This window comes from Hemiscyllium ocellatum, assembly GCF_020745735.1.
Source record: "Hemiscyllium ocellatum isolate sHemOce1 chromosome 27 unlocalized genomic scaffold, sHemOce1.pat.X.cur. SUPER_27_unloc_1, whole genome shotgun sequence".
NCBI lineage: Eukaryota > Metazoa > Chordata > Chondrichthyes > Orectolobiformes > Hemiscylliidae > Hemiscyllium > Hemiscyllium ocellatum.
The window spans coordinates 5,874,364-5,898,646 of NW_026867476.1; the positions used below are offsets into that span (position 1 = coordinate 5,874,364).

Below are 24,283 nucleotides of genomic sequence, written 5' to 3' on the forward strand. Positions count from 1 at the left end.
CAGTACCTTCCAGGTGGCCCCATAGTTGACACAGGAGCCGCCCCACGACCAGTAGAACTCCACCACCCAGGCGGCCGACCAGTTCCCAAGCAGGCCCTTAACCCCATCCGCCTCCAGAATGGTCACCGGCTCCTGCCTGCTGTACAGCCGGCCGGTGTGGCCGTGACACAGCAGCTGCGCCAGGAAGGCGGCGGTGACCAGTGACGGGGGTCTGCCCCGGGCCGCACGGAGCCATTTTCCTAACGGCCGCCGCTTCCCCGCTCGAGCGACTTCTCCTCCCAACCGCCTTCACCCCCGCGTGACGTCTGCACGGGGGATGGGCGGGGCCGGGGGAGCCTCACCGTCACCAAGCAACAGCCACCTCGCGCTACAACTGCTCATTCACAAAAACAAACTCTCCTGTCTCGCTCTGCAGCTGCAGGGGGGGTCACTGCCACGTTTCGAGGAGCCCTGTCTACATTGGGAAAGCTCACGGCTCCATTTAAACAGATATTCCGACATCTAACGGAACGGCCTCATATCTAAAGGGGGCAATCTGCATTTTAAAGGGACATGGACATTTTAACGGGTATTTCCGCAAATACAGAGATGTAAATGGACGAGATTATATTTCAAAGGGATGTGGCACATTCAAAGGGATATCTTAATATGTAAAGTGACGCAGTTATATCTAAATGAATCTATATTTCGAAGAGACGTTGTCCTATTTATAAGCAGAGACAATAGGTGTGAATTCTGTCTGTGTCTCAATGTTGAGTCAAACTGACAATTTTCTTAGAAAAGCTCTGCATTTAAATTACATTCTTCAGAAGGTAATTTACAGATTAGAGTGTAGGTTAGGGAGGATTGGCCGTGTTAAGTTACCCATAGTGACCAGGGATGTACAGGTTCGGGTGGATTGGCCATGGGAAATAAGGAGTAAGGGGTTGGGTATGGGTGGGATACTGTTCAGAGGGCCAGATTGAAACAGATGGGCTGAATGGCCTGCTTCCACATTGTTGGAATTCGAGACCCTCCCACAAAGGTGCATTTTATCTGCATCTATCCTGTCAAGTCCCTTTCAGAATTTGACTGGTTTCAATAGAGGTATACAGCACAGAAACAGACACTTCGGTCCAATTCGTTCATGCCCACCAGGATTCCAAACTAAACTAGTCCCACTTGACTGCATTTGGCCCATATCCCTCTAAACCTTTCTATTCATCTACCCATCCAAATGCTGTTTCAATGTTGTCACTGTACCTGCATCGACCACATCCTCAGCAAGTTCATTCCACATGCAAATCACCCTTTTTCAAAATGTTGCCCCTCCGCTTCCTTTTAAATCTCTCTCCTGACATTTAAAAAAAATGCCTCCTAGTTTTGAGTTCCCCTACACTAAGCAAGAGCCATTTGCTATTCACCTTACCTCCACTCCTCATGAATTTATTAATCTCAATGAGGTCACCCCCCCAACCTCCTGTGCTCCAATGAATAAAGTCCCAGCCTCTCCTTATAACTCAAACCCTCCAGTCCTTACAACATCCTGTTAAATCTTTATTAAACCCTCACTAATATTATTCTTCCTAATACAGGGCCACCAGAACTGTACTCAGTACTCTGAAAGTGGCCTCACCAACATCCTGTACAACCTCAACATGATGTCCCAACCCCTATACTCAATGGTGTGAACAATGAAGGCAATGTTGCGAAATGCCGCCTTAACCACCCTGTCGAGCAATGATGCAACTTCCAAAGAACTATGTACCTGAACAGCCCCCACCTCTGCTCCCCCCCCAAACATGTCTGTCTGTTCTCTAACACGACCCATGGCCCAACTGTACAATTCCTTATTTTAGCAAAAATGCAACCCCTTGCTTTGATTAAGCCTCTCTCTCACACACATACTCTACCTCTCAGACAGACAGACAGACACACACCCCTCAACACTCTCTCACACTCGCAGCCTCATACTCCATCACACTCTCACTTTCCAAGCATATACACACACACTTCTGTGCACACACACACAAACTCACATGCACACTCTTTCACACACACACACACACACACTACTCTATGGGGTGAAATTGTATTGGCAAAATTATATTTGCAGATACATTCAATTTTATTCAAAAAGCACACAAACTGCAGGCAGTCAATGCATATAATATTTTACAAATTCTGACTTTGGAAACAGAACAAGTCTGATTCAAGGTTGGAATACTGACAGACTCAAATCTCACACCTTCATTGCATTGTCTGAGCAGAGATGTCTGTTTTTTATAAAACCTTAAGTCATCTCAAAAACACTGTTACATATTAATGAACCAAAGCCCGCACCCATTCTAAGAGATGAAGACTATCTCAGTTTGTTCAATATATTCGATCAGTTGCATGACACTGAACTTTGGTACAAGTTCTGTGTCTTATGATGCTGTTCCATGAGGCTTATGTGTTGATGAGGCAAGATGGTACAGATGAGGCGATAAGAGAATTACAGATCACCGAGGAAGGATTGAAAGAGAGAGTTAAGAAGAGCAAAGAGAGGACACGAGCAGTCTTTAGCAAATAGAATAAAGGAGAACCCTAAAGCTTTCTATAGGTATGTGAGGAATAAAAGGATGATTAGGGTAAGAATAGGGCCAGTCAAAGACAGAAGTGGGAAGTTGAGTGTGGACACTGTAGAGATCGGAGAGGTGCGAAATGAACATTTCTCATCGGTATTCACTCAGGAAAAGAATGAGATATGAGATATTAGACTCGAAAGGATTGAGGTTAGTTACGCACAGGTGTTATCAATTTGAGAAGGAGTGAAAGTAGACAAGTCCCCTGGGCTGGATGGGATTTATCCGAGGATTCTCTGGGAAGTGAGGGAGGAGACAGCAGAGCCTTTGGCTTTGATATTTGAGTCATCATTATCGACGGGTTTAGTACCGGAGGATTGCAAATGTTGTGCCCTTATTCAAGAGAGGGCATAACTACAAATTGAGGGGTGATAGCTTTAAGACAGATGTCAGAGGCAAGTTCTTTACACAGAGAGTGGTAAGGGCATGGAATGCCCTACCTGCTAAGGTAGTCAACTCAGCCACATTAGGGAGATTTAAACAATTCTTAGATAAGTGCATGGATGATTTTGGGATAGTGTAGGGGAACGAGCTGAGGATAGTTCATAGGTCGGCGTAACATCGAGGGCCGATGGGCCTTTTCTGCGCTGGATTGTTCTATGTTCTAAACTTAGTGCAGGAGGCTGAAAGAAATGAGCAGCTTTAAAACAAAAACCTCTTGGAGCTCAAAGCTTTCAATGAGAGTCTGAGCCCGGTGGTAAGTTCAGGTATCCTTTATTGCAACCCAACTTTGTTACAGCTTCAGATCCGCCCAGCAAAAAGGCAGAGAAAAAATAGTTGCTTTTTGAGCTCAAGGTGAAAGTGCACACACCACACCTCCCCTGTTCCCCCCCCCCCCCCACCCCCACCACTGTCTTTAATATTGGCCAGCACCAAGTTGTCCCTTTGTAATTGGATCCTTGGTACCGTCGTAACCCGGAGGAAGTATTGCCTCACTCAGCAATTTCAACGCATACTCTGTCTCCAAGTAAGTTTCTCCCCTGGAACGACTGAGTGAATCCTTTCCCACAATGGTGGTTCTCTTCCCTAACAAGGGAGAGACGGAATCAGATGGGGGCTTTCTCCCCTGCACCACCCCCTCCCTGAAATGGTCTCATTGTTAGATTTCGAACTCCACATTTCTGACCGAATACCAATTCTGCCATCTGTCGTGGCGGGATTCAAACCCGGGAGTCCCCGGAAATGGGTTGATAGTCCAATCGATAATGGCACTCAGCCTTCACTCCTTCAATCCCCCTGCAATGGCACGTGAACTCGCTGGTGCTTCCGCAGCTGGGAGGAGTAGGTGAAGCCCTTCCCGCACTGAGAGCAGGTGAACGGCCTCTCCCCGGTGTGGATCCATTGATGCCTCAGCAGGGTGGAGGATGTGCTGAAGCCCTTTCCGCACTTGGGGCAGCTGAAGGGCCTCTCTCCCGTGTGGATCCGCTGATGGGTCAGCAGATGGGAGGAATACCTGAAGGCCTTCCCGCACTCGGGGCAGCTGAAGGGCCTCTCTCCCGTGTGGACCCGCCGGTGGGTCAGCAGGTGGGAGGAATACCTAAAGCCCTTCCCGCACTGAGAGCAGGTGAAGGGCCTCTCCCCCTTGTGGACCTGCTGGTGGGTCAGCAGGTGGGAGGAGCAGTTGAAGCTCTTCCTGCATTGAGAGCAGCTGAACTGCCTCTCCCCTATGTGGACACGCTGGTGCCTCAGCAGGGTGGAGGCCTGTGTAAAGGCCTTCCCACAATCAGGGCAGCTGAAGGGCCTCTCCCCCGTGTGGACCCGCTGGTGCCTCAGCAGGGCGGAGGAGCAGGTGAAGCCCTTCCTGCACTGAGAGCAGGTGAATGGCCTCTCCCCCGTGTGGATCTGCTGGTGGGTCAACAGGGTGGAGGAATTCCTGAAGGCCTTCCCACACTCAGGGCAGCTGAAGGGCCTCTCCCCGGTGTGGACCCGCTGGTGGGTCAGCAGGTGGGAGGAATCACTGAAGGCCTTTCCACACTGAGAGCAGGTGAACGGCCTCTCCCCCGTGTGGACCCGCTGGTGCCTCCGCAGGGAGGAGGAATCGCTAAAAGCCCTCCCACACACAGGGCAGCTTAAGGGCCTTTCCCCTGTGTGGACCCGTCGGTGGGTCAGCAGGTGGGAGGAATTGCTGAAGGCCTTCCCACACTCTGGGCAGCTGAAGGGCCTCTCCCCCGTGTGGACCCGCTGGTGGCTCCGTAGGGCGGAGGAGCAGGTGAAGCCTTCCCCGCACTGAGAGCAGGTGAATGGCCTCTCCCCCGTGTGGACCCGCTGGTGGGCCAACAGGGTGGAGAAATTGCTGAAGGCCTTCTCACACTCGGGGCAGCTGAATGGCCTCTCCCCTGTGTGGACTCGCTGGTGCCTCAGCAGGTGGGAGGAATACCTGAAGCCCTTCCCACACTGAGAGCAGGTGAAGGGCGTCTCCCCCGTGTGGATCTGCTGGTGGGTCAGCAGATGGGAGGAGCAGGTGAAACCCTTCCCGCACTGAGAGCAAGTAAACGGCCTCTCCCCCGTGTGGACCCGTTGGTGGGTCAGTAGGGTGGAGGAATGTCTGAAGCCCTTCCCACACTTAGGGCAGCTGAAGGGCCTTTCCCCCGTGTGGACACGCTGGTGCCTCAGCAGGGAGGAAGCCTGGGTAAAGGCCTTCCCGCACTCGGGGCAGCTAAAGGGCCTCTCCCCCGTGTGGACCCGCTGGTGGGTCAGCAGGGTGGAAGCCTGGGTAAAGGCCTTCCCGCACTCGGGGCAGCTGAAGGGCCTCTCCCCCGTGTGGACCCGCTGGTGGGTCAGCAGATGGGAGGATGTGCTGAAGGCCTTCCCGCACTCTGGGCAGCTGAAGGGCCTTTCCCCCGTGTGGTTCTGCTGGTGGGCCAACAGGTGGGAGGAATGTTTGAAGGCCTTCCCGCAGACAGGGCAGGAGAATGGCCTCTCCCCGGTGTGACTGCGCCGATGAATCTCCAGGGCAGACGGGACACGGAAGCCTTTCCCACAGTCGCCACACTTCCACGGTTCCTCCACAGGGCGAGATTCCTCAGGTTTCTCCATGGCTACAGCTTCAGCTGCATACAAACATGTGTAGAGCCCCTCCCTGCCGTGAAATCACCTTTCCAGGCCGTATAACTGTTTCAGGCTCCACACACAGTGCGCTGCAAAAGTGGGGTCTCTCGTCCAATCCCACTGATGCTGAAAATGTCCTCAAACAGGTACCAAAAAGCGTTGATCCCTCTCACAGAAATCACAATCAAAAATCGTTGCTGTCCCGATGGATTGAGTGACTGTCAGATATTGACATCCAAGTGAGGACTGCAGACACTGGAGAGTCAGTCGAAAAATGTGGCGCTGGCAAAGCACAGCAGGTCAGGCAGCATCCGAGGAGCAGGAGAATCAATGTTTCAGGCATAAGCGCTTCATCCATTGATTTTGAAACTTCAGTCTTCAGATTTTCAAATACTCTGCAAAAAGAGATTACAAAAGTCATCACTATCAGTGCAGGGTAGAAATTCAGAACAAGCAACTCTATTTTCTGTGGAATATTCTTTTGTTGTTCCACAAAATTGATAGCACCATCCCTCTCTCTCTCTCCCTCTGTTCTCACTCCACTCTAACTAATTCCCCTGAAGGTGCTGATTCAGGATCTTACAGGGGCAGAAAAAGCAAAAAGATCAAAACTGACAACTCTCTGAATTTTGGATACCTCCACCTGGAAGTTAGTATCTTCCACAACACTGGGATCCTGCTGAGAGTGAGCAGGTCTGATTCTGAGAAGCAAAAAAAAGTGTGTCAATTCAGGGTAAACCTGCAATACAGCTTCTTGAGGAAGGACCAGACACAAAATGGTTAACAACCCCAGGAAGGTGGGAGCAAAATGAAACAACAAGGCATTAACACCAACACACTTCAGTCAAACTCTTCTGCTACCAGTCAGGGCAAAACATGCTGAAAGTCCAGCCTTCACAACCACACTTCTGCTTTCACTGAAGACAATTAGAGTCACACAGCACGAAAACAGACCCTTTGTCTCAACCTGCCCAGATATCATTTATGCCACTCATCCACAGATTCTATCAACAAACACATTGACCTGGACCCAATATACCGGCCACTGCAGCAGACAGCTGGAACTGACAACCGGAAGCAGCAGAGACAAACCAGTATAAATGCCTGAGGAAACATCACAGAAGAGCTTCATAGGAGGCTCCCAAGCACTGAGGATATCACCTAGACAGGGGACGAAACGTTTGCAACACAAATTCCCAGCTCGGCGAACAGAACCACAACAAGATACAAGAAGGAGATCCAGGTAATCCTTGACAGAATGACTGTTGGGGAAACTGCAGATCGGGCTCATGGTACAATTGGCTGATCAATTTAGCTATGTATGGTAGAATACTTTTCCTCGGTTTGTCGGTATTGCTCTTGCTAGGTGTTTAATTGTTAAGCTTATGAGGTCCCTTAGTGATATAGATTTGCCCCAGAAGATGCTCCTTTTGTGATCCGATGGCTCACCCACACGTGTCGATGGCGATGATAAATATGACCAGATGAGCTGCGAAATGGTGGTGCCGCTCTGCGGGATGTTGATGGCTGGACCACCTTGAAGGGCATTCGTTTGGACTAGCCTTCTCTTTCAGTGATCGTGGTGCAATCAAAGGGAGGAATGAGGGTGTGAGCATCTGGGTGATAAAGTCTATAGCCTTAAAACTTGTCATTAAACATTTAGACTAAAATGTAATGCTGAATTATTGAATACATTTACTGCACTAGAAAATAAACAGGCAGGAAGGCTCAGAAAGAGGAGAGAACTTAAAGATAGGGACACCTGGGCTCACCAAGTGATAACAGGATGCTGTAAGGCAATTAAGAAGGTTTACCGCAGCATCGGTGAATCTGTGTGAACAGGACACCAAGTGATAACATTCACAGCCGTTCCCTTGTGAGACCATTTTAGTGCTGAGGCTGTTGAATCCCGTAGAAAATTAACTCTTAGTGCTTATCTGCAATGGATTGAAATGAATTGCATTTTGGGACTTTATGATGATATTGAGTAGCCATTACTGGTTATTAAATACAAACTCTGTAAAAGGAAATATTGATAAAGTTTTATCTTACTTGCTGAGGAAACAGGCCGCAGGCACACTTCCGGTTTCGAGATGGCCACGCCCCCTCCCCGGCGACACATAAACCCCGCCCCTTCCGAACGCTGCACGTAAACCCCGCCCCTTCGGGACAAAGTCCCGCCTCTTGGAAACAAACCTTTTTCTCCCTCCGAGCACCAAACCCCGTCACTTCGCCGCGGTCCCTCCGCGAGTCAAAACCACGCCCCCTTCCCCCACGCACAACCGCCCACAAAGCCACACACCTCCAGGCTCGCCCCGCCAACTAGCGCGCGACCCTCTCACGAGACGCGCCCCGCCTATGAGCACCGCCCTCCCGCTAAAAACCGTCCCCAGGCTAAACTCCGCCCACCCAGGTGTATTTGGAAGCACTAGCTCCTGCAGCGCTGCTCCTTCTGCGGGGAGCTGTGCTGCAGGATCATAAGACACAGAATTAATTGCAAATTGCAATATTGTGAACAAACCTGGACCGCTACTGAGTCCTTCATCTTTTAGAATGGGTTGCAGGTTTCAGTTCATCAATATATACATGCCAGAACTTTAGATCAGATTCCCTACAGTGTGGAAACAGCCCCTTCGGCCCAACACGTCCACACCGACCCGCCAAAGAGCAAAACATCCAGCCCCATTCCCTGTCACCTAACACTACGGGGTAATTTAGCGTGGCCAATTCACCCTAACCCGCATGTCTTTGGACTGTGGGTGGATACCCACGCAGACGTGGGAGGGGAATTGAACCCCGGATCTCTGGCGCTGTGAGGCAGCAGTGCTAACCACAAAAAAAGGTGACATTTTCTGTTTTTCAGCGGCAGCAGCAACCCAGGAGCAGGGTGTCACTGATTTGAGGTTTTAAATTTGTAGTCGGAGAGCAGAGGTTCCTGGGAGAGGAGGGATGACTTATTTTTATTTCCTTCCTGCTGTATAAGTCAGCGTATACTGTTGAGGGGGGAAAACGACCTACCAGGGGTATGCACTGGAGCCCATGTCTCAGGCACAGAGCCTGTCCCTGTTGCACCAGAAGGGAAGGAGGGAAAGGAGGAGAATGTTAGTCATTGGGGACTTGATAATTTGAGGGTCAGGTAGAGGGTTTGTTGGGAACGAACACGAGTCGCGGTTGGTGTGTTGCCTCCCAGGTGTCAGGGTGCATGATGTCTTGGATCGTATCTTTGGGGTCCTGAAGGGAGAAGGTTTCCAGCTCCAAGTCATGGTCCACGTAGGTACCAACGACATAGGTAAAAATGTGAGAAACAGAACTCACTCCCAAATCAATCAGCCTGAGAAAAAGCCTTGGAAACAAGAACAATTTATTACAATCTTGCAAGTACCGGACACTTTTGCAATCAAGCAGAAATGCGCACCAAAACAGGGCCTGTTAGCTTTCTTATTCAGTTTACAAGTTGCGGAATCATGCCTCCCTTTTCCCATCCTATCATAAGCCAATTACCTCACTTGTTAGTTATTTTCTTATCTGACCATCCTGCAGTCCTTGTCTGCATTCTTTGTTCCTTGTTTGTTACAGCTTGTTCTTTTATCCAGTTTCTCTTATCTTATAGTATGATAAGATTGTGAAATGCCCCTGCTGCTTCTTTTTGTGGTCAACTACAACACTTTAAAGTTATTTCCCAGCTTAAAACTGTTTTCTTTAAAAGACCCTCTATATTCATTAAAGTCTTAACCTTAAGTATGCTACATGCTACAAGAATTCCACGACCGTTTGTATAATGTTCCCCTTCCCTTCCCCCACTACACTCTCTCCCCTATCTGCAAAAACAACATTTCTAATCTCCCACAGAAAGAGGGATAGGGAAGTAAGGCAGGATTTCAGGGAGCTAGGGTGGAAGCTGAGGGCTAGAACAAATAGAGTGGTTATCTCTGGTTTGTTACCCGTGCCACGAGATAGCAAGGCAAGGAAAAGGGAGAGATATCAGCTGTACACGTAGCTGCAAGGATGGTACAGGAGGAAGAGTTTCAGGTTTTTGGATAATCGGGGCACATTCTGGGGAAGGTGGGACTTGTACAAACCAGAGGGGTACTAATATCCTGGGTGGGAAATTTGCTGGTGCTATTCGGGTGGGTTTAAACTAGCTCAGCAGGGGGATAGGAACCAGGGGTGTACCTGCAGTGCACAGGAGGATGAGAGTAGGGAGGACAGGGACAGGATTTCAGAGTCACAGGAATGTGCTGGCAGACAGGGAAGTGGTTTGAACTGTGTCTACTTCAACACCAGAGTATCCGCAATAAAGTAGGTGAGCTTGCAGCATGGCTAGGTACCTGGGACTTGGATGTTGTGGCCATTTCGGAGACATGAATCGAGCAGGGTAAGGAATGGATGTTGCAGGTTCCAGGATTTTGATCTTTCATTAAGGACAGGCAAGGCAATAAAAGAGGGAGAGGCATGGCCTTGTTAGTCAAGGATAGTACAACGGTGGCTGACAGAACTTTTGATGAGGACTCGTCTACTGAGGTAATGTGGACTAAGGTTAGAAACAGGAGAGGAGAGGTCACACTGCTTGGATTTTTTTTATAGGCCTCCGCAGCGTTCCAGGGAGGTGGAAGAGAGGATTAGCAAAATTATTCTGGATAGGAATGAAAGGAACAGGGTGGGCATTATGGGGGACTTTAACTTCCACAACACTGACTGGAAATGTTTCACTGTCGTACGTCGTATGGATTAGTTTTTGTCCTGTGTGTGCAGGACGGTTTTCTGACACAGTATGTCGAAGGGCCGACAAGAGGGGAGGTCACACTGGATCTGGTGCTTGGTAATGAACCAGGCCAGGTGTTTGATTTAGTGGTAGGTGAGCACTTTGGAGAGAGTGACCATAATTCAGTTAGGTTTCATTTAGCGATGTAAAGGGAGAGGAACATGCCACAGGTCAAGAGTTATCAATGGAGCAAAGGCAATTATAATGCAATTAGGCAAGACTTAGGATGCATAGAATAGGGTAGCAAAATGCAGGGGATGGGGACAATTGAAATGTGGAGCTGGTTTAAGGAACAGATATTGTGTGTCCTTGATAGGTATGTGCCTGTCAGGCAGGGAGGAAGTGATAAGGTAAAGGAACCGTGGTTTACAACAGAAATTACATCTCTTGTTACAAAGAAGAAGGAGGCTTATGTGTTGATGAGGCAAGATGGTTCAGATGAGGCGATGGAGAGTTACAGATCACCGAGGAAGGATTTAAAGAGAGAGTTAAGAGCAAAGAGAGGACATGAGCAGTCTTTAACAAATAGAATAAAGGAGAACCCTAAAGCTTTCTATAGGTATGTGAGGAATAAAAGGATGATTAGAGTAGGAATAGGGTCAATCAAAGACAGAAGTGGGAAGTTGAGTGTGGGCCCTGTGGAGATTGGAGAGGTGTTAATGAATATCTCTCATCGGTCTTCACTCAGGAAGAGGAGAATATTGTAGAGGAGAACAAGATATTAGACTCAAAAGGATCGAGGTTAGTTGCACACAGGTGTTATCAATTCTAGAAGGAGTGAAAGTAGACAAGTGCCTTGGGCCGGATGGGATTTATCCGAGGATTCTCTGGGAAGCTAGGGAGGAGATAGCAGAGCCTTTGGCTTTGATATGAGTTGTTATTGTCTACGGGTTTAGTACCAGAGTGGAGGATTGCAAATGTTGTGCCCTTTTTCTAGAAGGGCAGCAGAGATGACCCAGGTAATTACAGATCAGTGAGCCTTACTTCTGTTGAAGGAAAGCTTTTAGAAAGGAATATTAGAGATAGGATTTATAATCATCTAGCAAGCAACAATTTGATTTAAGATAGTCAACATGGTTTCACCAAGGGCAAGGCATGTCTCACAAACCTCATTGGGTTTTTTGAGAAGGTGACCAAGCACGTAGATGAGGGTAGGGCAGTTGATGTGGTGTACATGGACCTCAGTAAAGCCTTTGATAAGGTTCCACATGGTAGGCTGTTGAAGAAAGTGCAGAGGCATGGGATTGAGGGTGATTTTGCAGTTTGTATTAGAAACTGGCTTTCTGAAAGAAGGCAGCGCATGGTGGCTTATGGAAAATATTCAGCCTGGAATCCGGTTACGAGTGGTGTGCCACAAGGATCTGTCTTGGGACTACTACGGTTTGTCATTTTTATAAATGACTTAGACACGGGCATATGTGGATGGATTAGTAAATTTGCAGACAACACTAAAGTCGGTGGAGTACTGGACAGTTTGGAAGAATGTTACAGCATGCAGGGGGACTTGGATAAACTGCAGAATTGGGCTGAGAGGTGGCAAATGGAGTTCAATGCAGCTAAATGTGAGGTGATTCACTTTGGGAAGAATAACAGGAAGGCAGTGATCTTGGAGTCCATGTGCATAGATCCCTGAAAGTTGCCACCCAGGTGGATAGTGCTGTTAAGAAGGTATACGGTATGTTAGGTTTCATTCGTAGAGGGATTGAGTTCCGGAACTGCAATATCATGCTGCAACTATACAAAACACTAGTGCGGCCACACTTGGAATATTGTGTATAGTTCTGGTCCCCATGTTTCAGGAAGGATGTGGGAAGCATTGGAAAAGGAGCAGAGGAGATTTACCAGGTTGTTGCCTGGTCTGGAGGGAGGGTCTTATGAGGAAAGGCTGAGACACTTGGGTCTTTTCTCATTGGAAAGGTGGTGGCTAAGGGGGGATTTAATAGAGACATAAAAGATGATCAGAGGGTTAGATAGGGTAGACAGTTAAAGACTTTTTCCTAGGATGGTGACATTAGCGTGTACAAGGGGGCATAACTACAAATTGAGGGGTGATAGCTTTAAGACAGATGTCACAGGCAAGTTCTTTACACAGAGAGTGGTAAGGGCGTGGAATGCCCTACCTGCTAAGGTAGTCAACTCAGCCACATTAGGGAGATTTAAACAATCCTTAGATAAGCGCATGGATGATTTTGGGATAGTGTCGGGGAACGAGCTGAGAATAGTTCACAGGTCAGCGCAACATCGAGGGCCGAAGGGCCTGTTCTGCGCTGGATTGTTCTATGTTCTAAACTTAGTGCAAGAGGCTGAAAGAAATGAGCAGCTTTAAAACAAAAACCTCTTGGAGCTCAAAGCTTTCAAGGAGAGTCTGAGCCCGATGGTAAGTTCAGCTAACTTTTATTGCAACCCAACTTTGTTACAGCTTCAGATCCCCACAGCAAAAAGGCAGAGAAAAAGTAGTTGCTTTTTGAACAGCTCAAGGTGAAAGTGCACACACCACACCTCCCCTGTCCTCCTCCCCCACCTCACTGTCTTTACTATTGATCAGCACCAAGTTGTCCCTTTGTAATTGGATCCTTGGTACAGCCGTAACCCGGAGGAAGTATTGCCTCACTCAGCAATTTCAACCCATACCCTGTCTCCAAGTAAGTTTCTCCCCGCTCCTTTGCCAGTGGGGGGATGGCAGTGTAGAGTCAAGCAGACTGCTGTGGGTCTGGAGTCACGTGTAGGCCAGACCGGGTAAAGGATGCAGCTGGAACGACTGAGTTAATCCTCTCCCACAATGGCGGTTCTCTTCCCTAACACGGGAGAGAGGGAATCAGATGGGGGCTTTCTCCCCTGCACCACCCCCTCCCTGAAACGGTCTCATCGTTAGATTCCGAAGTCCACATTTCTGACCGGATACCAATTCTGCCATCTGTTGTGGGGGGATTCGAACCCGGGAATCTCCGGAACTAGGTTGATATTCCAATCGATAATGGGACTCGGCCGTCACTCCTTCAATCCCCCTGCGATGGCACGTGAACTCGCTGGTGCTTCCACAGGTGGGAGGAGTAGGTGAAGCCCTTCCCGCACTGAGAGCAGATGAACGGCCTCTCCCCGGTGTGGATCCGCTGGTGCCTCAGCAGGGTGGAGGATGTGCTGAAGGCCTTCCCGCACTCGGGGCAACTGAAGGGCCTCTCCCCCGTGTGGACTCGCCGGTGGGTCAGAAGGTGGGAGGAATACCTGAAGCCCTTCCCGCATTGAGAGCAGGTGAACGGCCTTTCCCTCATGTGGACCCGCTGGTGGGTCAGCAGGGTGGAGGAATCACTGAAGGCCTTCCCACGTCCGGGGCAGCTGAAGGGCGTTTCCCCCGTGTGGACCCGCCGGTGGGTCAGCAGATGGGAAGAATTGCTGAAGGCCTTCCCACACTCGGGGCAGCTGAAGGACATCTCCCTGGCGTGGACACGCTGGTGTCTCAGCAGGGTGGAGACCTGGGTAAAGGCCTTCCTGCACTCTGGGCAGCTGAAGGGCCTCTCCCCCGTGTGGACCCGCTGGTGGGTCTGCAGGGTGGAGGAGCAGGTGAAGCCCTTCCCGCACTGAGAGCATGTGAACGGCCTCTCCCCAGTGTGGACCCGCTGGTGGGTCAGGAGGTGGGAGGAGCAGGTGAAGCCCTTCCCACACTGAGCGCAGCTGAAGGGTCTCTCCCCCGTGTGGATCCGCTGGTGGCTCCGCAGGGTGGAGGAGCAGGTGAAGCCCTTCCCGCACTGAGGGCAGGTGAACGGCCTCTCCCCAGTGTGGACCCGCTGGTGGGTCAGCAGGGCGGAGGAATTACTGAAGGCCTTCCCACACTCGGGGCAGCTGAAGGGCTTCTCCCCTGTGTGGACATGCTGATGTCTCCGCAGGTTGGAGGAGCAGATGAAGCCCTTCCCGCACTGAGAGCAGGTGAACGGCCTCTCCCCGGTGTGGACCCGCTGGTGATTCCGCAGGGTGGTGGAATCGCTGAAGGCCTTCCCGCACTCAGGGCAGCTGAAGGGCCTTTCCCCCGTGTGGACACGCTGGTGCCTCAGCAGGGTGGAGGCCTGGGTAAAGGCCTTCCCGCACTCTGGGCAGCTGAAAGGGCTCTCCCCCGTGTGGACATGCTGGTGAGTCAGCAGGGCGGAGGAATGGCTGAAGGCCTTCCCGCACTCGGGGCAGCTGAAGGGCCTCTCCCCGGTGTGGACCCGCTGGTGCCTCAGCAGGGTGGAGGCCTGGGTAAAGGCCTTCCCGCACTCTGGGCAGCTGAAGGGCCTCTCACCGGTGTGGACCCGCTGGTGGGTCTGGAGGTTGAAGGAGTAGGTGAAGCCCTTCCCGCACTGAGAGCAGATGAATGGCCTCTCCCCCGTGTGGATACGCTGGTGGGTCATCAGGGAGGAAACGTGGGTAAAAGCCTTCCCGCACTGAGAGCAGCTGAAGGGCCTCTCCCCTGTGTGGACATGCTGGTGGCTCCGCAGGGTGGAGGAATCGCTGAAGGCCTTCCCGCACTCGGGGCAACTGAAGGGCCTTTCCCCGGTGTGGACACGCTGGTGCCTCAACAGGGTGGAGGCCTGGGTAAAGGCCTTTCCGCACTCTGGGCAGCTGAAGGGCCTCTCCCCCGTGTGGATCCGCCGATGGGCCAACAGGGCGGAGAAAAACATGAAGGCCTTTCCGCACTCTGGGCAGCTGAAGGACCTTTCCCCCGTGTGGCCCCGCTGGTGGGCCAGCAGGTGGGAGCAATGTCTGAAGGCCTTCCCGCAGTCGGTGCAGGGGAATGGCCTCTCCCCGGTGTGACTGCGCCGATGAGTCTCCAGGGCAGACGGGACAAGGAAGCCTTTCCCACAGTCCCCACACTTCCACGGTTCCTCCACAGGGCGGGATTCCTCAGGTTTCTCCATGGCCACAGCTTCAGCTGCACACAAACACGTGTAGAGCCTCTTCCTGCCGTGAAATCCCCTTCCCAGGCCGTATAACTGTTTCAGGTTCCACGCACAGTGCACTGCAACAGTGGGGTCTCTCGTCCAGTCCCACTGATGCTGAAAACATACTCAGACAGGAACCAAAAAGCGTTGATCCCTCTCACAGAAATCACAGTCAAAAACAGTTGCTGTCCCGATGGATTGAGTGACTGTCAGACATTGACATCAAAGTGAGGACTGCAGACACTGGAGAGTCAGTCAAAAACGGTGGCGCTGGCAAAGCACAGCAGGTCAGGCAGCATCCGAGGAGCAGGAGAGTCTATGTTTCGGGCATAAGCCCTTTATCTGTTGATTTTGAAACTTCAGTCTTCAGATTTTCAAATACTCTGCAAAAAGAGATTGCAAAAGTCATGACTATCAGTGCAGGGTAGAAATTCAGAACAAGCAATTCTACTTTCTGTGGAATATTCTTTTGCTGTTCCACAAAATTGAAAGCACCACCCCACTCTCCCTTCCCCTCTGTTCTCACTCCGCTCTAACTAATTCCCCTGAAGGTGCTGATTCAGGATCTTACAGGGACAGAAAAAGCAAAAACATCAAGACTGACATCTCTCTGAATTTTTGATGCCTCCACCTGAAAGTTAATATCTTTCACAACATTGGGATGCTGCCAAGAGTAAGCAGGTCTGATTTTGGGAAGCAAAAAAATGTGTCAATTCAGCTTCTTGAGGAGGAACCAGACACAAAATGGTTAATGACCCCGGGAAGGTGGGAGCAAAATGAGACATCAAGGCATTAACACCGATACACTTCATTCAAACTCTTCTGCTCCCAGTCAGGGCAAAACATGCTCTGAAAGTCCAGTCTTCACAACCACACTTCTGCTTTCACTGAAGACAATTAGAATCACACAGCACAGAAACAGACCCTTTGGCCCAACCTGCCCAGATATCCTAAATTAATCTAGTCACGTTTGCCATCACTTGGCCCCTATATGGGCCGGGTGCTGGCAGCTGGGACTAAATTGGGTTAGCTATCTTGTTAGCAAGGACGAGTTGGACCGAAGGGTCTGTTTCTGTGCTGTACATCTCTATGATGCCACTCGCATTTGCCATCACTTGGCCCTGACCAATCTGAACCCTTCATATTCAGATGTCCGTCCAGGAGCCTTGTAACTTGTCATCGTACCAGCACCCACCACTTCCTCTGGCAGCTCACGCCATCGCTCAAGCGACTCCACGTTGAAAGCGTGTGGTCTAGTGCACCAGATGACATCAGGATAATCTCAGATCGTATCGATACTCAGTCAGTGGCTTTCCCGATCAGGATGTTGTCCGTGATCATACAGGTCAGTGGGTAGGCGATCCCCCACCTCTTAGTTCAAGTATCTCTACGAGAACTCCCTTGCTGGAGAGTCCCTTGGAGACACTTCAACTGAACTTCATTGAGTTGTAGAAATGAGTTGAGTTGCTATAAATATGTTTTGCTTATTGTTGATGTCTTTTCGAAGTGGACTGAAGCCTACCCTCCTCCTAACGCTACTGCTGAGAGTGTGGTGAAGATTTTGTTTAAGGAAATAATTCCCCGCTTCAGTATACCTGCGTGCATTAGCTCGGACAATGGACCACACTTTGTAGGTAATATTAACGGAGAATTCTGTTCCCAGCTTTGTATTTGTCGGCAACTGCATGCTGCTTATCATCCTCAGGCAGCCGGCCTTGGTGAATGTTTTAACCAGACTCAAGACGAAACTTGCCAAATTAATGGCTGAGTCTGGCCTCTCCTGGTTATGCTAATCCCTGTGGCCTCATTCCAGATGAGATCCATGTCTGTGGGCAGGACGTGACTGTCCTCCAGCTGAGAGTCTCTCTGGTCACCCCCTCCGTACCCCTTGGAACGATTCGACTCCTTTCTCAGTCCACGTCCACCACATGACCGAAGCAATGGCTGGTTATGTTCTTGCTCTAACTAGTGTTATGTGTGCCTTTCACTCCCAGGAGCATGCGGCCGATAGCGATGTTCCCTCCCTTTCAGCCTCGTCACGGGTAGAGCCTGGTTCGTTGGTGCTCATCAGGAACTGGACTGGAAAAGGTCTCCAACCTCGTTGGGATGGCCCCTTCCAGGTTTTACTTCCCACCCCTACGGCAGTCAAAGTCGCTGGGCGCTCAGCTTGGGTCCAACTGCACCATTGTAAATTGATTGACCGCACCAATCAAAAGTGGGGAAGAGGAGGAGAGAATCCTGGAATCCCAACAAAAGGAGTGGCCCCTGTCCAGTTGGGTTTTTGAATTTTTGCTGTTGTTCTAATGTTAATCTTATTACAGATACTTGAACTAAGAGGGGGGACATGTGGGGGATTGCTTATCTCCTCACCTTTCTGATCACGTACAACATCCTGATGGGAAAAGCCACTAAGTATGGATGCGACCAGGAATGATCAGAGATTATCTACCACCCATGCTGAGGAGATGTCGTCCGGAGCACCGGACCAGATGCCTTTGACGTGTGGAACATGATGAAGATTGATTATTGCAATGGACTCTTACATCAGAAAGACCAGATGGTCCATCTGGACAGTAGAAATCAGAGGGAGTTACCATGTCGTTACCATGTTTTTTTTATTTTACCTGCAGAAGCAAGCCTAGTGAGGTTAAAAATGATCAACCCCGTTATTATGGTAAATATTTTAAGGGCGCCCAGGAATACCATCCCTTTTTGCAGGACGGGCCGACTCGAGAAAAGGGAAGCTTGATAGGGGAAACTCCTCAATCCACAAGCAACAGATTTATACAGGCCCACAGAACGCTCTTCGCCCCAGAGGCAGCAGTATGTTACTCCTCTCTATCAGGAGATGACTTACTTGCCCCGTCCCCAGTCTCCGATTCCATTCTATTTGTCAGACTTCCTACTGCCGACCCTGCGAAGAGAAATATCACTTTCCAATAGCTCCGGTCTGTGTATTCAAACAGCTGGTGTAACACTAGCTGGGGTACAGCAGGCCTAATGGGACACATGGACTGGAACGGACTGGGTGACAATACAGGACACCCAATAGGATGCGGAATCCAGAGTACCCTGAGGTTGGAAGGATCGGCAGGGGTGACAAGTCAAAAGAACCGCAATTCCCTCTTTTGTGGCCTGACCATTCGAGAAAATAAGACTAAAGGGGCTCTGGAACAGAGTAAAGTGGGATTATCAGACCTGTGTCTTTACTCTATGCAGAATCGGTATGCCTTAGACTATATACTCGCCTGGGAGGGTGAGGTCTGCACCATTGTCCAAGATAAATGCACTATGGGCATTCCCAATCTCACTGGCAATATAACTAAGATACAAGAAGAGATCTAGGTATTCCATGACAGAATGACTGAAGGGACCAGTTGGGGAAACTGCAGATCGGGCTCATGGTACAATTGGCTGATCAATTTAGCTATGTATGGTAGAATACTTTTCCTCGGTTTGTCGGTATTGCTCTTGCTAGGTGTTTAATTGTTAAGCTTATGAGGTCCCTTAGTGATATAGATTTGCCCCAGAAGATGTCCCTTTTGCGATCCGATGGCTCACCCACACGTGTCGATGGCGATGATAAATATGACCAGATGAGCTGCGAAATGGTGGTGCCGCTCTGCGGGATGTTGATGGCTGGACCACCTTGAAGGGCATTCGTTTGGACTAGCCTTCTCTTTCAGTGATCGCAGTGCAATCAAAGGGAGGAATGAGGGTGTGAGCATCTGGGTGATAAAGTCTATAGCCTTAAAACTTGTCATTAAACATTTAGACTATAATGTAATGCTGAATTGTTGAATACATTTACTGCACTAGAAAATAAACAGGCAGGAAGGCTCAGAAAGAGGAGAGAACTTAAAGATAGGGACACCTGGGCTCACCAAGTGATAACAGGATGCTGTAAGGCAATTAAGAAGGTTTGCCTCAGCATCGGTGAATCTGTGTGAACAGGACACCAAGTGATAACATTCACAGCCGTTCCCTTGTGAGACCATTTTAGTGCTGAGGCTGTTGAATCCCGTAGAAAATTAACCCTTAGTGCTTATCTGCAATGGATTGAAATGAATGGCATTTTGGGACGTTATGATGATATTGAGTAGCCATTACTGGTTATTAAATACAAACTCTGTAAAAGGAAATATTGATAAAGCTTTACCTTACTTGCTGCAGCCGAGGCTCCAGCGGAGGAAAAGGCCGCGGACACACTTCCGGCTTCGGGATGGCCCCGCCCCCTCCGGCGCCAATGCGACACGTAAACCCCGCCCCTTCCGAAAACAGCTCGTAAACCCCGCCATTCCGAACGCAACACGTCAATCCCGTCCCTTCGACCGCTGCACGTAAACCCCGCCCCTTCGAGACAAAGCCCCGTCTCTGGGACCCAAAACTCTTTTCCCCCTCGCGCCCCAAACCCCGCCTCGGTCCACGTGCGACTCAAAACCACGCGCACCCGCCCACACAGCCGCGCACCTCCAGGCTCGACGCGCCGCACCGCCCGCTGAGCCTCGCCCCCCACCCCCACGAGAGCGCGAGCCTCTCACGAGTCACGCGCCGCCTATGAGCAACGCCCTCACGCTAAAACCCGCCCCCCAGGCTAAACCGCGCCCACCCAGGTGTATTTGGAAGCACTAGCTTCTGCAGCGCTGCTCCTTCTGCGGGGAGTTGTGCTGCAGGATCATAAGACACAGAATTAACAGCAAAAGATCACAGTGTCATGCAACCGATGCAATATTTTGAACAAACCTGGACCGCTGCTGAGTCCTTCATCCTTTAGAATGGGTTGCAGGTTTCAGTTCATCAATATATAAATTCCAGAACTTTAGAGCAGATTCCCTACAGTGTGGAAACAGGCCCTTCGGCCCCACAAGTCCACACCGACCCGCTGAAGAGCAAAACACCCAGCCCCATTCCCTGTCACCTAACACTATGGCGCAATTTAGCGTGGCCAATTCACCCTAACCCGCACATCTTTGGACTGTGGGAGGATACAAGCGCAGATATGTGTGTGTGGGGTGGGAATTGAACCCCGGATCTCTGACGCTGTGAGGCAGCAGTGCTAACCACAAAAAAGATGACATTTTGTGTTTTTCAGCGGCAGCAGCAACCCAGGAGCGGTGAGTCACCGATTTGAGGTTTTAAATTTGAAGTCTGAGAGCAGAGGTTCCTGGAAGAGGAGGGACGACTTATTTTTATTTCCTTCCTGCGGTATAAGTCAGTGGGTACTGTTGAGGGGGGAAAAAGACCTACCAGGGGTATGCACTGGGGTCCAGGTCTCTGGCACAGAGCCTGTCCCTGTTGCACCAGAAGGGAAGGAGGGAAAGGAGGAGAGTCATTGGGGACTCAATAGTTAGAGGGTCAGATAGGTTTGTTGAGAATGAACAAGACTCATGGTTGGTGTGTTGCCTCCCAGGTGGCAGGGTGCATGATGTCTCAGATCGTATCTTTGGGGTCCTGAAGGAAGAGGGTGTCCAGCCCCAAGTCATGGTCCACGTAGGTACCAAAGACATAGTGTAGAAAGAGGGATAGGGATGCAAGGCAAGAGTTCAGGGAGCTAGGGTGGAAGCTGAGGGCTAGAACAAACAGATTGGTTATCTCTGGTTTGTTGCCTGTGCCACGTATTACCAAGGCAAGGAATATGGATAGATATCAGCTGAACCCGTGGCTGCAAGGATGGTGCAGGAGGAAGGGTTTCAGATTTTTGGATAATTGGGGCTCATTCTGGTGAAGGTGGGACTTGTACAAACAGGACAGTCTTCATTTGAACCAGGGTGGGAAATATCCTGGGTGGGAAATTTGCTGGTGCTATTCGGATGGGTTTAAACCAGCTCAGCAGGGGGATGGGAACCGCGGGTGTAGCTGCAGTGCCCAGGAGGATGAGAGTAGGGAGGACAGGGAGAGGATTTCAGGGTCACAGGAATGTGCTGGCAGACAGCAAAGTGGCTTGAACTGTGCCTACTTCAACACCAGGGTGTCCGCAATAAGGTAGGTGAGCTTGCAGCACAGCTAGATACCTGGGACTTGGATGTTGTGGCCATTTCGGAGACATGAATAGAGCAGGGTGAGGAATGGATGTTGCAGGTTCCAGGGTTCTGATCTTTCATTGAGAGCAGGCAAGGTGGTAAAAGAGGGAGAGGCGTGGCCTTGTTAGTCAAGGATAGTACAACGGTGGCTGACAGAAATTTTGATGAGGACTCGTCTACTGAGGTAAGAAACAGGAGAGAAGTCACACTGCTTGGGTTTTTTTTTAAATAGGCCTCCGCAGAGTTCCAGGGAGGTGGAAAAGAGGATTAGCAAAATTATTCTGGGTAGGAGTGAAAGGAACAGAGTGGGTGTTATTTGGGACTGTAACTTCCCCAACATTTACTAGAAATGCTTTCACTCTAGTACGTCATATGGATCAGTTTTTGTCCAGTGTGTGCAGGAGGGTTTTCTGACACAGTATGTCGAAGGGCCGACAAGAGGGGAGGTCACACTGGATCTGGTGCTTGGTAATGAACCAGGCCAGGTGTTTGATTTAGTGGTAGGTGAGCACTTTGGAGAGAGTGACCATAATTCAGTTAGGTTTCATTTAGCGATGTAAAGGGATAGGAACATGCCACAGGGCAAGAATTATCGATGGGGCAAGGGAAATTATAATGCAATTAGGCAAGACTTAGGATGCATAGAATAGGGTAGCAAAATGCAGGGGATGGGGACAATTGAAATGTGGAGCTGGTTTATGAAACAGATATTGTGTGTCCTTGATAGGTATGTCCCTGTCAGGCAGGGAGGAAGTGATAAGGTAAGGGAACCATGGTTTACAACATGGTTGCATGTTGTAACAAAGAAGGAGGAGGCTTATGTGTTGATGAGGCAAGATGGTTCAGATGAGGCGATGGAGAGTTCCAGATCACCGAGGAAGGATTTAAAGAGAGAGTTAAGAGCAAAGAGAGGACATGAGCAGTCTTTAACAAATAGAATAAAGGAGAACCCTAAAGCTTTCTATAGGTATGTGAGGAATAAAAGGATGATTAGAGTAGGAATAGGGTCAATCAAAGACAGAAGTGGGAAGTTGAGTGTGGGCCCTGTGGAGATTGGAGAGGTGTTAATGAATATCTCTCATCGGTCTTCACTCAGGAAGAGGAGAATATTGTAGAGGAGAACAATGAGGTACGAGAGATTAGACTCGAAAGGATCGAGGTTAGTTGCACACAGGTGTTATCAATTCTAGAAGGAGTGAAAATAGACAAGTGCCCTGGGCCGGATGGGATTTATATGAGGATTCTCTGGGAAGCTAGGGAGGAGATAGCAGAGCCTTTGGGTTTGACATTTGAGTCGTCATTGTCTACGGGTTTAGTACCAGAGTGGAGGATTGCAAATGTTGTGCCCCTGTTCAAGAAGGGCAATAGAGATGACCCAGGTAATTATAGACCAGTGAGCCTTACTTCTGTTGAAGGAAAGCTTTTGGAAAGGAATATTAGAGATAGGATTTATAATCATCTAGCAAGCAACAATTTGATTTCAGATAGTCAACATGATTTCATCAAGGGTAGGTCATGTCTCACAAACCCCTGAGTTTTTTGAGAAGGTGACCAAGCACGTAGATGAGGGTAGGGCAGTTGACGTGGTGTACATGGACCTCAGTAAAGCCTTTGATAAGGTTCCACATGGCAGGCTGTTGGAGAATATGCAGAGGCATGGGTTTGAGGGTGATTTAGCAGTTTGTATTAGAAACTGGCTTTCTGAAAGAAGGCAGCGAGTGGTGGTTTATGGAAAATATTCAGCCTGGAGTCCGGTTACTAGTGGTGTGCCACAAGGATCTGTTTTGGGGCTACTGCTGTTTGTCATTTTTATAAATGACTTAGACGCAGGCATAGGTGGATGGATTAGTAAATTTGCAGACAACACTAAAGTTGGTGGAGTACTGGACAGTTTGGAAGAATGTTACAGGTTGCAGGGGGACTTGGATAAACTGCAGAATTGGGCTGAGAGGTGGCAAATGGAGTTCAATGCAGCTATATGTGAGGTGATTCATTTTGGGAAAAAAAACAGGAAGGCAGTGCTCTTGGAGTCCACATGCATAGATCCCTGAAAGTTGCCACCCAGGTGGATAGTGCTGTTAAGAACGCATATGGTGTGTTAGGTTTCATTCGTAGAGGGATTGAGTTCCGGAACTGCAATATCATGCTGCAACTATACAAAACCCTGGTGCAGCCACCCTTGGAATATTGTGTATAGTTCTGGTCCCCATATTTCAGGAAGGATGTGGGAAGCATTGGAAAAGGAGCAGAGGAGATTTACCAGGTTGTTGCCTGGTCTGGAGGGAGGGTCTTATGAGGAAAGGCTGAGACACTTGGATCTGTTCTTATTGGAAAGAAGAAGGCTAGGGGGGGATTTGATAGAGACATAAAAGATGATCAGAGGATTAGATAGGGTAGACAGAGAAAGACTTTTTCCTAGGATGATGACGTTAGCTTGTACGAGAGGGCATGACTACAAATTGAGGGGTGATAGCTTTAAGACAGATGTCACAGGCAAGTTCTTTACCCAGAGAGTGGTAAGGGCGTGGAATGCTCTACCTGCTAAGGTAGTCAACTCAGCCACATTAGGGAGATTTAAACAATCCTTAGATAAGTGCATGGATGATTTTGGGATAGTGTCGGGGAATGAGCTGAGAATAGTTCACAGGTCGGCGCAACATCGAGGGCCTGTTCTGCGCTGGATTGTTCTATGTTCTAAACTTAGTGCAGGAGGCTGAAAGAAATGAGCAGCTTTAAAACAAAAACCTCTTGGAGCTCAAAGCTTTCAATGAGAGTCTGAACCCGGTGGTAAGTTCAGGTAATCTTTATTGCAACCCAACTTTGTTACAGCTTCAGATCTGCCCCAGCAAAAAGTAGTTGCTTTTTGAACAGCTCAAGGTGAAAGTGCACACACCACACCTCCCCTGTGCCCCCCCTCACTGTCTTTACTATTGA

At 49.5% G+C, this 24,283-nt stretch overlaps 1 protein-coding gene across 1 annotated transcript in view; it reads right to left on the reverse strand.

The window, feature by feature from the left end:
• Nucleotides 1–3,462: 3,462 nt before the first annotated feature.
• Nucleotides 3,463–24,283, reverse strand: part of LOC132807091 (uncharacterized) — a 54,841-nt gene continuing 34,020 nt past the window's right edge. Inside the window, exons 7-10 of the mRNA XM_060821393.1 lie at nt 19,489–19,863; nt 13,429–15,434; nt 6,292–6,355; nt 3,463–5,693 (exon numbers count right to left, since the gene is read on the reverse strand). Coding sequence (XP_060677376.1) covers nt 3,834–5,693; nt 6,292–6,355; nt 13,429–15,434; nt 19,489–19,863 — 4,305 coding nt within the window. The 3' untranslated portion in view covers nt 3,463–3,833. The remainder of the gene's footprint in view (nt 5,694–6,291; nt 6,356–13,428; nt 15,435–19,488; nt 19,864–24,283) is intronic.